General features: G+C 40.7%; 1 protein-coding gene across 5 annotated transcripts in view; it reads left to right on the forward strand.

The window, feature by feature from the left end:
- Nucleotides 1-2,053: 2,053 nt before the first annotated feature.
- cnih3 (cornichon family AMPA receptor auxiliary protein 3) overlaps nucleotides 2,054-14,774 on the forward strand; it is an 87,492-nt gene continuing 74,771 nt past the window's right edge. For all 5 annotated transcript variants that reach the window (XR_010096373.1, XR_010096374.1, XR_010096375.1 and 2 more), the window contains exon 1: nucleotides 2,054-2,664. Coding sequence is in view for 2 of the 5 variants with exons in the window: in XM_063495845.1 (XP_063351915.1) it covers nucleotides 2,587-2,664 (78 nt within the window). In the remaining 3 variants the exon portion in view is untranslated. The remainder of the gene's footprint in view (nucleotides 2,665-14,774) is intronic.

Here is a 14,774-nt window from a genome sequence, read left to right on the forward strand (position 1 = left end):
CCAAGGTTTCACAGCAGTACATTGCATTATAATGAGATCGTCTTTACCTATCGGTGATTTTAATGTTGTGGCTGATTGGCCGATGGCTCAGTCCACTGTATCACTGGCTGATGTGCAGACTTCTCTCGGTGCACTGCCGCCTATCTTTACCTGTCTGCCTCTCATCCTCACGGCCTCCTGTCTGTCTCTGCCTGACACTTTGACACATTCTCACAAAGTGGCCATCGGTGCTATCATATTGCCGCATGTGTTGGAGGAAGAATAACATTGTGACACCACAGTATCACAGCGACAAAGATGAGTCCTAAAAGCTTAGCAGAAGTGAGTGTGAATGCTTGTGTCTGTGTGTGTGATTAGGGTGAAGAGGATCATAGCTGCACTGCAGTCATTTTTTGTAGCGTCACAGGAGAGCTGAGCGACTGACTACATGCTGATGAAAAGGAATAAGACAGCAATTTAGAGTTCTGCCTTCTTTTTAGTTTATTGAGCATTTTTCATGCTGCTGAGAAAACAGCATTAAAAATGCTCAGTAAATATTCAATAACATTTAAAAAAAGGTTCAAAAAACACCAAAAACACCCCTTCAGTCAAATTAATCTATACTACTTTTTATGTTTACTTATGCTACTAGGGCTTTCCCATGATGCACCAAGTGTTTCTTCTTCACCTACCTCTTTTCATTCACTACGTGTTCAAACACAACTCTGCATTTAATAAATTAGTTATTATTCATCTTTGTCTCTCTTCGTCTTTTGTCCTCTCCCTCCCCTCACCCCTAACCAGTCGTGGCAAATGACTGTCCCTCCCTGAGCCTGGTTCCTGTTAAAAACTAGTTTTTCCTTCCCACTGCCACCAAGTCCTTGCTCATGGAGGGTAAAATGATTGCCGGAGTTTTTTCTGTATTATTGTAGGGTCTCTACCTTACAATATGAAGAGCCTTGAAACAAGTGCCTTGTTGTGATTTGATGCTATATACATTGAATTGGACTGAATTTGTCAGTGTGAGTACTCAGCACAGAGTACAGCTGGTACAGACACAAACCATGATAACATGCAAGTCATCACCCAGTCACAGCCATTCTGTGCCAGACTGAGTTTAACACTTGCGTATAAAGGAGCTGTGAACACTCACATTCTTCAGCATGTGAACACACACCTGTGACAAATTTAACCCATGATATCATTTTTCAAAAAGATTAAAATCAACACTGAAACTTACAAAAATTAAAACTAACTATCAGCATTGGACCTCATCAAACATTACAATGTGATTTCACTAAAAACAACTCAGAGAACACACACCTGTTGTTCGCTTGCTCTCTGGAGTTTTGGCTATTTGTCTGTGGCTTTAATGAATGAAGAAAAAAATAATGGATAACCCAAACAGCTGGATTCAACAATGGTTAACAGTCAGTCTGTTTTCTCAATATTATTATTAATATTTTTGCAGAGCAGCAGACAGCAAAATATCTGGTTGAGGGTTTTTTTCCCCATTAGGATTTAAAGCTTGCATTCTATAAAGGAGCCAGACGGTGGGGTTAGTCTCACAGTTTATCAGTTCTGCAGGCTGTGGCCTCATTAGTTTCTTTACGATAGAAATGACTTATGATTTCAAATTAATTGATAATTTTAGACATTTATATTTTCACTATTACATGTGTTTGCATGTATTTATGTACATGTGTGCATAAGTCAGTACTTGCTTTAATAATGTGCACATTTTCTTTTTCTCTGAAGTCCGTCCACGACATGAAGATGTTTTGCTCCTGTCCTTTTGTTTGCTGGTATGTATATCTGGTTGTAGCACTTAGCTGGTTACAGACTTGGTCGCAGGACAAAAATACTCTCACAAACACACAGCCAAACAAGAGCTAACAATTCACAAGTCACAAGTATTTAGCAAACAAAAAACGGTGTGTATGTGTTTGTATGTGTGTTTGTGAGTGTGCGGAGAGGAATCTGCAAGCACGCGCGCGCACGTGCACGCACACCGGGTGCTGCTCTTTTAAATCCACCTGTTCACAGCTCTTCCCCGCGCGCTCCGCTCGCCTCTGCTTATAGGTCTGTGAGGGTGAGAGCGGCGTTTATTGCCGCCTGTGTGCTGTGTACTGTGGCAGGGCTCCTCTCTAACAGCAGCTCAGCGCAGAGGCCGCAGCAGCAGGGCTCCTCCTGCCGCCGCTGAATGGATTACCTACTTATTCACCTTCCCCGAGTGGCTCTGCGTGGACACCTCCTCGTCTCGTCGCCTTTCTGTGATTTCTATGCTCGCCGGGACTGCGACCACTGATCATGCACTGATTTGCGAGCAGCTCTGACTTCGGAGTCGCCTCGCTGCTGCTGGTGCTGCTGGGTGGACGCACAGCTGATCATCCGGAGAGGGGCTATCTGCAACAAATTGTTGCAAACATTGTGAGGGGCGAAGTCATGGTGCCAGCACCGCCTCGGCTTTCCATGGCACTGTGAGAACTTTCTTTTCATACACCCCTTGCCCCTCTTTCTTCTTCCCCCTTGCCTCTCTTTTGTTTTAAATGTTTGGCTGCAGGATCGTGCTTCCTCGGGAAATTATCCACGTTTCCCTTTTCAATTATGTTCACGTTTGCTGCCTTCTGCTACATGCTGTCTCTGGTCCTCTGTGTGTCCCTGATTTTCTTCGCAATATGGCATGTAAGTACCTTACACTGGGTATCATTGGATGTATATGTTTTTTTGTTTTTCTGTTTTTTTTGTGTTTTTTTTGGGGGGGGGGCTCTTCTTACTCGTTGTTGTTGGCAAGGTATGTGAGCGTATACTGAACTCGCAGGTGTACGTAACAGTGCTAGTTGGCTTTAGCTTTAGTTTACAATGTGAATTTAAAATTTTCCAGACTTTACACATCCCCATCGACCCAGTTTCACACACACAGAAAGCGCCTGCATCCCTGTGCAGCATCCTCCAGATCAATTAAGCACACTTCCCTTCCAGATCAATTAGGGAATCTTGTAGAGCGTTATCTCTCTCTCTTCTCATCTTCCTGCTCTCTTCATATCCTTTTAATCAAGCATCGGCTCAGCTACACACCAGTGCCAATATGGCTGACTGCATTGTGATATTTGAATAATCTTATTAGTTGCTCCCTGAGCAACATCTCCATCATGTAGGGCCTTGTATAAAGACAGATTTGGGTCAGGTCTTCCAGCCTTTTGCCCCGGGTCTGTCTTTTACATAGACCTGATGCACTTGGGGTGACTGATCCTCTGGCAATTCCAGCTAATAGTTGGTGTGTCTGTCTGTCAGACAATGACCCATGTGTCAGCATAAATAAAGAGTCCTAGACAGTAAGGGCACAGACACACGTAGTAGCACAATTACAACTAAGTGATCATGCTGAAAACACCTTTATGATGCCTCACAAATGAAGTGTACTCCCCCGTTTGAAGTAGATGTCATGGTGGCAGAAACAGGAGCCAAGTGAAACAAAACAAATGTATGTGATGTAGGATGTCATGATATACATGTAAAAAAAAAGGTTTCTATTGCTTTTATAGAATGCTTTCATCAGAGATATTGTTTAAAGCAAAAACAGAATTGTGTGACATTTTAGGTGTTTAAACAAAGTTTTTAACAAGAATTTCAAGGAAACGTTATTACTTTTTCATAATGGGGTATTATGACATTATGACATTCAGCTGAAATTATAATTTAACTAAGCCTTAGGAACACATGATATCACTAAAGACAGAAAAGACTAACACCGATGTAGCAACCAGACCCCATAGTGTGTCAGTTAGTGAAATTCAGTTTCTTCCGGTGAAGTAAATAAGTTCATTTTCTTTCAGCTTTGAAGTAAACAACTAAAGCATCTACCAATGTCAGTTTTTTCTACCAATAGGTTATTGCTGAGTGACATTCAGTGCCCTCCATAATGCTTGGGTCAAAGACACAAGTTTTGTAGTTTTGCCTCTGTCCACAGCAACAGTGGACTGTAAATCAACTATCAATATGTGATTGAAATGCAGGCTGTCAGTTTTGATTAAGCGGGTTTTACACAGTAATGCATGAACGGTTTCAGAGATGCAGCCATTTTTTTAATGAGCAGTCCCCAAATTTCACAGCCTCAAAATTGATGAGAGGCTAATATAAACATAAAGATTAAATGTAAAGACTTTAATACTCAGATGAAAAAAAAACTTGCAGTCAAAGTCTCCCTGAAGTCTAGAAACCACGGACGTCACCAAAATGTGATGTTTCCTCGTCTTTACATTGGAGGGTTACCTACACACCTGTCAGCTCCAGGGTGATGTGCAGCACACAAACTGCTTTATATGTGACTACAAAGAACTAAGATATTTCTAGTTATTCTTGTGTATAGATCGGGAGTGTCAAACATAAGGCCCCAGCGGCAAGAATTGGCCCAATAAAGACACCAGTCCGGTTCACTTGATGGCTTTGGAAAATGTGAACTGTATTTTCACAAATTTTGTAACTTTTCTGAGTGATTGAAAACCATAGTAATTAACTAATTGATAAAAAAAATAAATGACAGAAAATTTCCTTCTTTTTTACCATCCAATACAGAAATTTCTGAAAAAGGTGAATGATATAGATGTCTTCATTTACTTTGGCATTTCTTTGTCTTGTAGAAAAACTGATATGTGATATTGATATTGCATTTCATTTTACATTGAGACATTTCAGGGATTAAATGTCTGTGAGGGTTCTCAGTCATCCAGGTCATGGTAATCTAAGAAGCTTGGAAAGAAAAGCAACTGGACTTCTTTAAGTTTCTTGAAGCTGTTTCTCCTCTCATCCGAGAAGCTTCTTCAGTTCTAAGACCAAATGGTGGAGAGTCCCGGGTATTTAAACCTAGTGGGAGTTGTCCCTTGGGAGGCCTCCAAAAGTTGATTCTGTTCATCTGGACGTAGCGTTTTGTGGGAGAAACGTTTCGTCACTCATCCAAGTGACAGTACATTTGCATAATGACTGAAACCAGCCCACTGAAGGACCAATGGGCTGGGAGGTCAGTTCCTTAATCGTAATTATGCAAATTCTCAAAAATGTGCTGTTTATAAGATTGGGGAAACCTGTAGTCAGCTGAGACTGAAGAAGTCACTTGCATGAGTGATGAAACGTTTCTCCCATAAAACGCTACGTCCAGATGAACAGAATCAACTTTTGGAGATTTACTTACCTGGATGATTGAGCATGCATCAAGACGTCCCTTGGGAGGGTCGTTGACTTCAGTAGTGGGCCTCAAACTATCATGTGACTTATTGAGATCACCTGATGCAAGATGTGAGTGGGCGTTAAGGCGTCTGGGAAGGGATCTCAAAACTGGATTATAGATGGCAGACAGTTGGAGTCGAAAGCCACCGCCTTTGTTTAAAGATGGTCGTTCACCAGTTTTTGTCTGAGTGTGTGGCTGGGTCTGAAGTACACTGGGATCTTGTGCTTGGAGAAGACTCTCCTGATTTCTCTGACAAACCTGCTACATAAAGGATGACAATATTGTTCTGTTTGTCCGTAGTCGGTGTCTGACCTTCTTTTCTGTGCATCTTTGCTGATTTCGTGAAGGCTCAATTAGGATAATCACATGTTCCCTTCTGGCTTAAAGGGAACATTTTCTGCCCGGTGTTGTAGGGTCCTGATTACTTCAAGTTTGTGTTCCAGAGGGTGGTGGGAGTCAAAGAGGAGGTACTGGCCCGAGTGTGTGCAGGCTTCCTGTAAACTCCAGTGTTGAAGTTTCCATTCTCCTCAACATGCACAGCACAGTCCAAATATTCGCTGGTGAACTTTATGTTTCTATCCACTGAGTATATGTGAGCAGTGAAGGCTTCTACTTCTTGGGTTTTGATATTGACCCAGGTGTCATCTTTAAAAGAGCCAAGAGCTTTACTTTCCACTTCCTTAATGTTCCTTCAAGGTTGGCTACTATAGGTGACACTGGGGAGCCCATGGCACATCCATGTTTTTGCCTGCAGAAACCCTTATTATAAAGCTCTCTAAAGCTATATGCATATGCAACTGCAGAGCTGTCACTTTCTGCCACGCCACAAAAACACATCATTAGTACTTAGAAACATTAAAAAGGTCTACAGAGGGACACGATCCACAACACATCCTTCAGTGTGTTGCCTGCAATGTAAATTCTGCACCAGTGAAAAGAAAGATCACAATTCAACATTTTGCTCTGTGCGTTCAGCAATAATAATCCAGTCAAAGCCTGCCTTATTGTGCATTCTGCTTAAGGAGGCAGAAACAGTGTGGAGATGCCTCCTCCAATAATTCCCCATTCACATTGCCATACAGACTTGCAGGATAATAAGCTGGGGCTCCATACTGTGAGGAAACATAATTAGGAAAAGGCTGTGCAGTGTGGGGAGCTGCTGAGCCAAAGCTGCATGTTAACACCAGCCACCTGCCAAAATTCTAGGGAAATTTGGCTCAAACTCTTCCTTCACTTCTATCAATCATTTTGGCAGGTGTCCATCTCTCAGTCTGTCTTTGTTTTTCAAGTTCTCATCTGGTTTCAAAGACAAAAAAAAAAAAATACTGAACCCTGGTGCCACAGTTGCTGCTTGGCCAAAAGGTTAGTTTTTAAAGCCCCAAGCAGCAGTGCATGGTTAAAAAGAGCAAGTGTGCTGAGTCAAACTACCCAGGGTCAACTCAGGCTATAAATAAAACAAGCTAGTGTAAATGAACAGATAAAGACAGAGGCTGTGAAGCAGCCCATACATAAAGTACAATGAAAAGGGAAATAAAATAAGAAGTGAAACACTACAGACTCTGTCAACAGGTAACACAAGTGATAGAAGTAGACAGAAGTCAGTGACAAATAGCTGCACATGGATGGACTTCTGTCATTAATTGGCCAGTAAAGTCAGAGTTAATTAGTTATATCTACCCCTTTAGTCATTCACAGGTGCTGATAAGTGGTCTTCCATTCACTCTCATTTATATTCATATGAAGTTACTCTGTAACATCTGTGTAAGTAAAAAAAAGACAAAAAAAGACATGATGGCTATCTTTGGAATATCTATTATTATTAATCACCTTCGTCTCCATGGCCATCTGTGGACTCACCGTTCGCTGAAGTAAAGAGGTAATGAAGAAGGAACAGGTCCTGCCTGTGCAAAATTCTATTAAAACTGGTGTGAGACAAAGACACATATTGTTGACAGGTTTGTTAGATCACTGTTCCACTAATCAGACTGTATAAGTGCTTCATTGATTGGAGGTAACTCTATGAAATCACCCAATAACTGCACTGAAATACAAGAACACTTAGAGCGTGCAACTCCCCCCCAGAGTATGTGTTTTTTTAATCTTTTTATTACGATATGATGAAGTCAGCCTGTGATGGTGACACTGTGACATTGACTAAATAAAAAATGTGATACAGCTCTCTCCATGCTCTTTAATGTATTTCTCAATATTGTTTCTTGAATTTTTTTTTAAAAACTTTGACTTTGGGCGCTAACAATGGATGTCAAAGGTTGACCGCTTAGCCAACCTAGGTACTACAAGGCCTAGTATACAGTTATGCAGCTTGAAGACAATCCATAAAAAATGTTGGTAGTATAAAGTTTTTCTGATTTTTACATTCGGTGAAAACAATTTGAAAATGATATCTCAAAAACTTTGGACGCTAGACTGCTTACAAACTGACAAACAAACAAACGGAACTGATTACTTATCCCTCCCATGGGGGGGTGGGGGGGTGTAACTGTAATACAAACCGTGTCGGGTTCGTAGCCGAGAACTAGCTTTACTGTGTTGTCTGGGCCAACTTTGCAAGTGAGAGACAAAGAGGCACCAATGGAACTTATTGTTTCGGAGGAAAACACGAAAAAAGTGTACAGTTGAGTCTTAATAGCTTACTTACAACTGGGCTCCTCAGGCACTCTTTTAGGCTGCAGTGGTTATTATTATATTTACATGCTTCCATCTCCCGTTTCTGGTCGGTGACAACTCGTACTTTTCGAGTCTCCTTTTTTCCCTCCCTCACGCTCACAGACACACAATGGGTATAACAGTTCCATTCTCCCTGCAGCACGGACTACACTGCCCATGAGGCTACATTCTTTAGGGCTACGACTGTAACACTCTGCCTATTGCCTTCATATTAAATCATTTTTGTGAATAATTTTTTAAAATATTTCTTCACGTCATTATGCAAGTAGGGGTGACATGGACCGCAAGATTGAGACACAAGCATTAGAGCGTCTTAATGCGTGTTTTGTTTGGGTTTCCACCGGTGTGGAATTACCAAAAATAGAGAGGGCATAGCCTAACATATGAAACAGGAAAAGACCGCCGTGCAATCCATTTATTTCGACAAAGTGACTGTATTCTGAATAACACCTTTTCAAACAGTAACTGTAACGGAATACAGTTACTCATAATTTGTATTTTAAATACGTAACATGTATTCCGTTACTCCACAACACTGATCATATAGATATCCAGAATTGGTTACTGAGTGAAGGACCCGATATAGAGATTATCTGCACGTCTATTCAATGTCCAATGTTTAGCCTTCATATTAAATAATTTTTTGAATAATAATTTTTAAAAATATTTCTTCACGTAAGTGTAGAGGGGCAGGGATAGCTCAGTAGGTAGAGTGGTTGCCCCATGATCGCAAGGTCGGGGGTTCGACTCCACTGAACAGCTACCCTGAGGTACCCCTGAGCAAGGTACCGTCCCTACACACTGCTCCCCGGGCGCTGCATTGGTGGCTGCCCACTGCTTCACTGGGTATTCACCCATTCGGGTGAATAACCCATTCGGGTTAAATGCAGAGGAGTAATTTCCCTGTGGGGACTAACACATTATTATAGAGGTGACATGAGCTGCGAGATTGAGAGACAGGCATTAGAGCCTCTTAATGTGTGTTTTGTTTGGGTTTCCACTGGCGTGGAATTACCAAAAGTAGAGAGGGCATAGCTTAACATATGAAACAGGAAAAGACTACCGTGTAGTCCATTTATTTCAACAAAGTAACTATATTCTGAATACCACATTTTTAAACGGTAACTGTAATGGAATACAGTTACTCATATTTTGTATTTTAAATATGTAACGCCGGTACATGTATTCCGTTACTCCCCAACACTGAACATGCCAACGATTTGTCACGGCCTGAGGTGTCTCATAGTAACACGAAAGGTACCCATCCGTGGCCTTATGAAATGCGCCGGGTTCTCAATTGAATCCAACAGAATGCCACTCGCAGCGGTAACACACGCTTAGAGTAAAGGCTCCAGCCGTCCATTCCAACCCTAACTCTAACCTTAACCCTATCACATAGTGTTTTCCAAAGTAATTTATGATCAAAACGTAAAACACACTTACATGTATAGATTCATTCCGTCTGGCTCTCATGCCTCCGAACGCGTAACATACCGACGATTTGTCACATTTGTCGGTGTGTTACATGTTGGGATGAGAACGCGCTGTTTAGTTATCTTTTCAGTCATTTTTTTTGTGTCCTTTTTATTGTTGTGTGGGATCTTTTTGAGGATATTTGTTGTCTCTTTGTAGTTGCTTTGGCTCTTTGTGGACATTTATAGTCTCTGATTAGCTGTTTTTGGTCTTTCAACCTTTCTAGTCCCTTTGATGAAATTTCTAGTCCCCATAGTTGTTTCTGATATCTTTGTGTTCAGTTGTAGTTCTTTTGTTGACATTTGTAGTATCTTTATAGTTGTTTCTGTCCCATTGCAGTTATCTACTTTCTTTGATGCTATTTTGCACCTGTTCTCCAGCCAGTAGTCCTTTTGTGTCTTTGGCAGTTGTTTTCCCATCTTTAATGGAGTATTTACCCTTTTTTTCACCTCCTCTATGTCACATGTCTTTCTCATTGTTGGACTGAGATAAAGAAATGTTAACTGTTACCATACATGTCCTATGGCCTCCTTAAAGAAGTGCTAAAGTTAAGCTGTTAACCAAGAGGTGATGAGTTTTATCCCACATGTGGGAGCTTTGATTTGCTTTTGTTCAGTTTAGTTTCATTTTGCTTGATGTTGTAAGTGTAAAAGCATGTTACCTGATCAGTCACAGTTTTTCAATGTATTTCCTCAGTTTGGATGTTTCTTTTCTTAAACTTTGAGCTACTTCGCATGTGTTGACGCTCACACGGGTTTAATTATGTAATTTTAGTTAAATATAATTATTAATTAAATACAATCATTCCCACAATTTCATACCCCTGTTTGAAGGCTATGGCACATTTGCTAACAGTCAGAAACACACACTCAAAAAAATGCATTTGTCTCTTTGGAATAATATATTTTTCTACTGATAATAAGTAGATTCCATTATTCTCGTTGCTGTGGGGCATAATGACATTTAGAACTGTTCACATCCAACCACAATCAAACTGTTTCTCACATAAAATGTAACTCCACAGTTACCTATGGGAGCACTCACTGAAGTGATTATGAAGCCATTTTAATTAAAATACAAGGTGAACTGCAAGCTCCTCTGAGTTCTATGGCTGAGCGCTTCAACGCCCCACTCTGCTTGAGCGACTCTCCTCCCATGTAACAGCAGCCCCTAATGAGTCATTACAGCCTGGAACAGGCCAGACGCTCCCTTGGTGCACCTTTGATAGATGGGAAAGCCCTGTGGTGCAGATATGATGGAGAGGTTACCCCGGCAGCATTGCAAAGGTCGGAATGTCAAACTAACATCGTTTTCCCTCTCACTTAGGGTTTCTACTAAATTACAGCAGTTTAGTTTATTTGTGTGTGTAGCTGTCGAAGCACCAGGGACCCACCAGAGGCTCATAGTTTACTGTTTGTAGTCATTTCATTCATTTTTGTCAACACTTTTTTGACAGAAGTACCCTTTATAACAATTTAACTGTAGTTGTATGGTAGCATAATTAGTGGAAAAATTGAAATGTTAGTGGGCATGATCATCAGTAATAAAAACATACTTCAGGATGTCAAGTAGAAGGGGAGAGTAGATACACATAATCAATTTTCCACGACCTGGCATGGCCTGTAAATTTGTTGACTAGCTTTTCCTTAATATAAGAGGCACAACAAAAATATATGTTGCAACTCTGTAAAACATCTATAAAATAATTGTTTTTTTTATGATACACTCCGTTGATAAAATATAGAGGCCCTATTAGATTTAAAATTAAATATAAGCACAAAAATGGCCTCCATGTTTTAAGCTGTTTTCAGTCTAGTGCCAGTTAAAGCTAACCCCGTTCTGGTTAAGTAAGTATGTAACATTTATTTATAAAGCACAGTTAAACACAGCTTTCATTGTCAAAGTGCTGTAGAATGTTTACATATTTACACACAGTTATGTAAATACATTTAAAAAGTAATAAGTGTAAGTAGAGAATACAGAATTAAGACATAATGACAAAACCAGAGGACAGCAGAGGATAAACAGAGCTACAGATATAACAATAAAGAGAGATCGGTGGGCTGGAAAGGCCAGAGAGTAAAGGCGAGCATTGAGCCTAGACTAAAAGCAGAGGTCTCTGGTGGTCCAATAGCAGCACATGCTTATTATGTCAAGTCATAGCTAATTCTGCACCCACGGAGCAGCGACTGCAAAGGCTCTGACACAATTTTGTTTGAAAATGAAAATGTAAGAGATTTTTGCAAGTGGATCTGAGAGACCTGAGCACTACAGTACGGCGAAGTTCAGAGCAGCCAGGCTTTCTTTGTGTTAGCTGGCTCAACAAAACCTGAAACCCAGATGGAGAGAACAGATATCACTATGGTGGTTATCAACTTTCTCTAATAAGCCAGGCTTTCTGCTCCAGGCTCTGTGTACGCACATAAACAGAGGGGTTTCACAAGTCATATAATTCTTCTTCTTGAATAAAGCTTACTCTAGTCATAGGCGTTATCAGAGAATGATAAAATGGTGATTCTAAATTGATAAAGAACACAAAAAAACACAGTTGCAAAAAGAAAGATTCATGCCGCAGAATATTCCTGGTAATTTAGGGTAATCCAACAAACAGTTTGTTTCATTTAGCATTTTTACTAAGGTAGAGCTTAATAATTTGCACATACAAAACATATTCCCCCAGCAGAGAATTAAAACATGCTGTAAAAAAAAAAATCAATGAAAACAACGGGTTTCCAGATGATTTTAAATCGAGACTTGGAACATAACCTGCTCCAGCTAGGTTACTGTACAGTGTTTTTGTATATAGTAAATAGTATATAGTAAATACTATGATTGCTCCATTCCTTGCTTTATTTCTATTTTTTCTTTTTTAAGTTGCTTTGTCTTTATCTTGTAAAAAGAGTAACTTGACCTGGACAGCTCTGTACAAGAATTCCAATGTGCATGGACTGTTGGTCCTGTGCGTAAATGTCAAATAAAAATCTTGAATCTTACTGTATGTGTTTGGCTAATTTAAAAGCGAGCTCGACATAGCTCGCCAAGCCGTTAATCTCACTTCATAGTACACACCCCTGGGAGCTGAATGTAAACATAGAAGACAGCTAATATAAGAACTTTAAAAACAAGCAGTAAAATCTTTACTGGTCTTAACCATCCAAATGTTTTTTTCTGAACATAGGCTACTACCTTTTTTTTCTGTTATAAATTTGAGTAAATTATAAATCTTGTCCCATTGAAAGAGATGAGAGAGGTCTGTAATTTTCAGCATAGGTTCACTTCCACTGTGAGACACAGAATGTAAAGTGTAAAATGTAAAGAAGTCCAGGATATCACATTGTAATTTATTTGTATATTGGTGCAGAAAATAAGTATTTGGTCAGTAACAAAAGTTCACCTCAATGCTTTGTAATGTAACCTTGGTTGGCAATGACAGAGGTCAGATGTTTCCTGTAGGCCTTCACCAGGTTTGCACACATTGTAGCTGGTATTTTGGCCCATTCTTCCATGCAGATCTGCTCAAGAGCTGTGATGTTTGGGGGCTGTCGCTGGGCAATACGGACTTTCAACTCCCTCCACAGATTCTCTTTTGGATTGAGGTCTGGCTAGGCCATTCCAGAACCTTGAAATGCTTTTTACATAGCCACTCTTTCGTTGGCCAGGTGGTGTGTTTGGGATCATTGTCATGCTGGAAGATCCAGCGACGTTTCATCTTCAATGCTCTCACTGATGGAAGGAGGTTTTTGCCCGAAATCTCACGATACATGGCCCCACTCATCCTTTCCTTAATACGGATCAGTCGTCCTGTCCCCTTTGCAGAAAAGCAGCCCCAAAACATGATGTTTCCACTTCCATGTTTCACAGTGAGTATGATGTTCTTGGGATGCAACTCAGCATTCTTCCCCCTCCAAACACGGTGAGTGACGTTTATACCAAAGACTTTTTGGACTATTTTGGTATCATCTGACCACATGACCAATCCTCCTCTGGATCATCCAGTTAGTCTCTGGCAAACTTTAGATGGGCCTGGACATGTGCTGGCTTAAGCAGGGGGACGTTTCGAGCGCTGCAGGATTTAAATCCATGACGATGTAGTGTGTTACTAATAGTAAAATTGTTACTGTGGTCCCAGCTCTCTTTAGGTCACTGGCCAGTTCCCCCCGTGTAGTTCTGGGCTGTTTCCTCACCGTTCTCAAGATCATTTGTACCCCACGAGGTGACATCTTGCATGGAGCCCCAGGTCAAGGGAGATTTTCTGTGGTTTTGTATTTATTCCATTTTCTCATAATTGCTCCGACAGTCAATCTCTTCTCACCAAGCTGCTTGCCTATTGGAGATTGGATCATCTCAGTCTTGTGTACAATCTTGCCCATTGTGTCCTTAGACTGCTCTCTGGTCTTGGCCATGGTGGGGGTTGGAGTCTGACTGTCTGAAGGTGTGGACAGGTGTCTTTTATACAGATGACGAGTTCATACAGATGTCATTAATACAGGTAACGAGTGGAGGATAGAAGAGCTTCTTAAAGAAGAAGTAACAGTTCTGTGATGGCCAGAATTCTTGCTTGTTTGTAGGCGCTAAATACTTATTTTCTGCACCAGTATACAAATAAATTCTTTAAAATCTTGGATTTCTTTTTTACATTCTGTCTCTCACAGTTGAAGTGAACCTAGACTAAAAATTACAGACCTCTCTCATCTTTTTCAGTGGGACAACTTGCACAATCGGTGGCTACTAAATACTTTTTTGCCCCACTGGGTGATTCCAAAGCAAACCATGATGAAGCTGACTGTCATAGACTTAACGCTGCACAGTTCAATATTTAAGGGTGTCCTCCTGTAGGTCAACGCACCCCTGGCAGTGATGGAGGAATGTGTTTATTTCTATAACCCATTATACTTTTCACACTTTACCTTCTGATAGCTATCCATTTTTTAAAACTGCCTCACACAAAGAGAATACTTGTTGAAGAAAAACCGAGGTGACACTGCACATCAGAGTTTCATGCACACTTCAGGATGGATTTGGAGGGGAGCAGATCAGCTAACAGTGCGCTTTTACCGCTGCACTGGATTACACTGAGATTTTGACAAGTACAGGGCATTCACAGGTTTAACAGAGGTGTTGCGTGAATAATTGTTCACGCTGAAGAGCCACAATACACCCTCATCTGTGACTGTCTCTATGGTGTTCAACTGATGGAGCAAAACAATTAGCTTTTTGGGGAAGCTGCAGGAAGGAGAGAGTAGCTAATGGTGTTGGACAGAGTAGAAATGAAATGCACCGAGAAGAGAGAAGAAAGGGTTTGTTTTACTTTCTCTTGATTAAATTGTGGGAAATTAGATTTTCAAGTGACAGAAGGTTTATCTGTAGACACAGATGTTTTTATGTAGAGGGAAAAAAGTGGAAATGATAT

Source organism: Pelmatolapia mariae, linkage group LG15 (assembly GCF_036321145.2).
Source record: "Pelmatolapia mariae isolate MD_Pm_ZW linkage group LG15, Pm_UMD_F_2, whole genome shotgun sequence".
Lineage (NCBI taxonomy): Eukaryota > Metazoa > Chordata > Actinopteri > Cichliformes > Cichlidae > Pelmatolapia > Pelmatolapia mariae.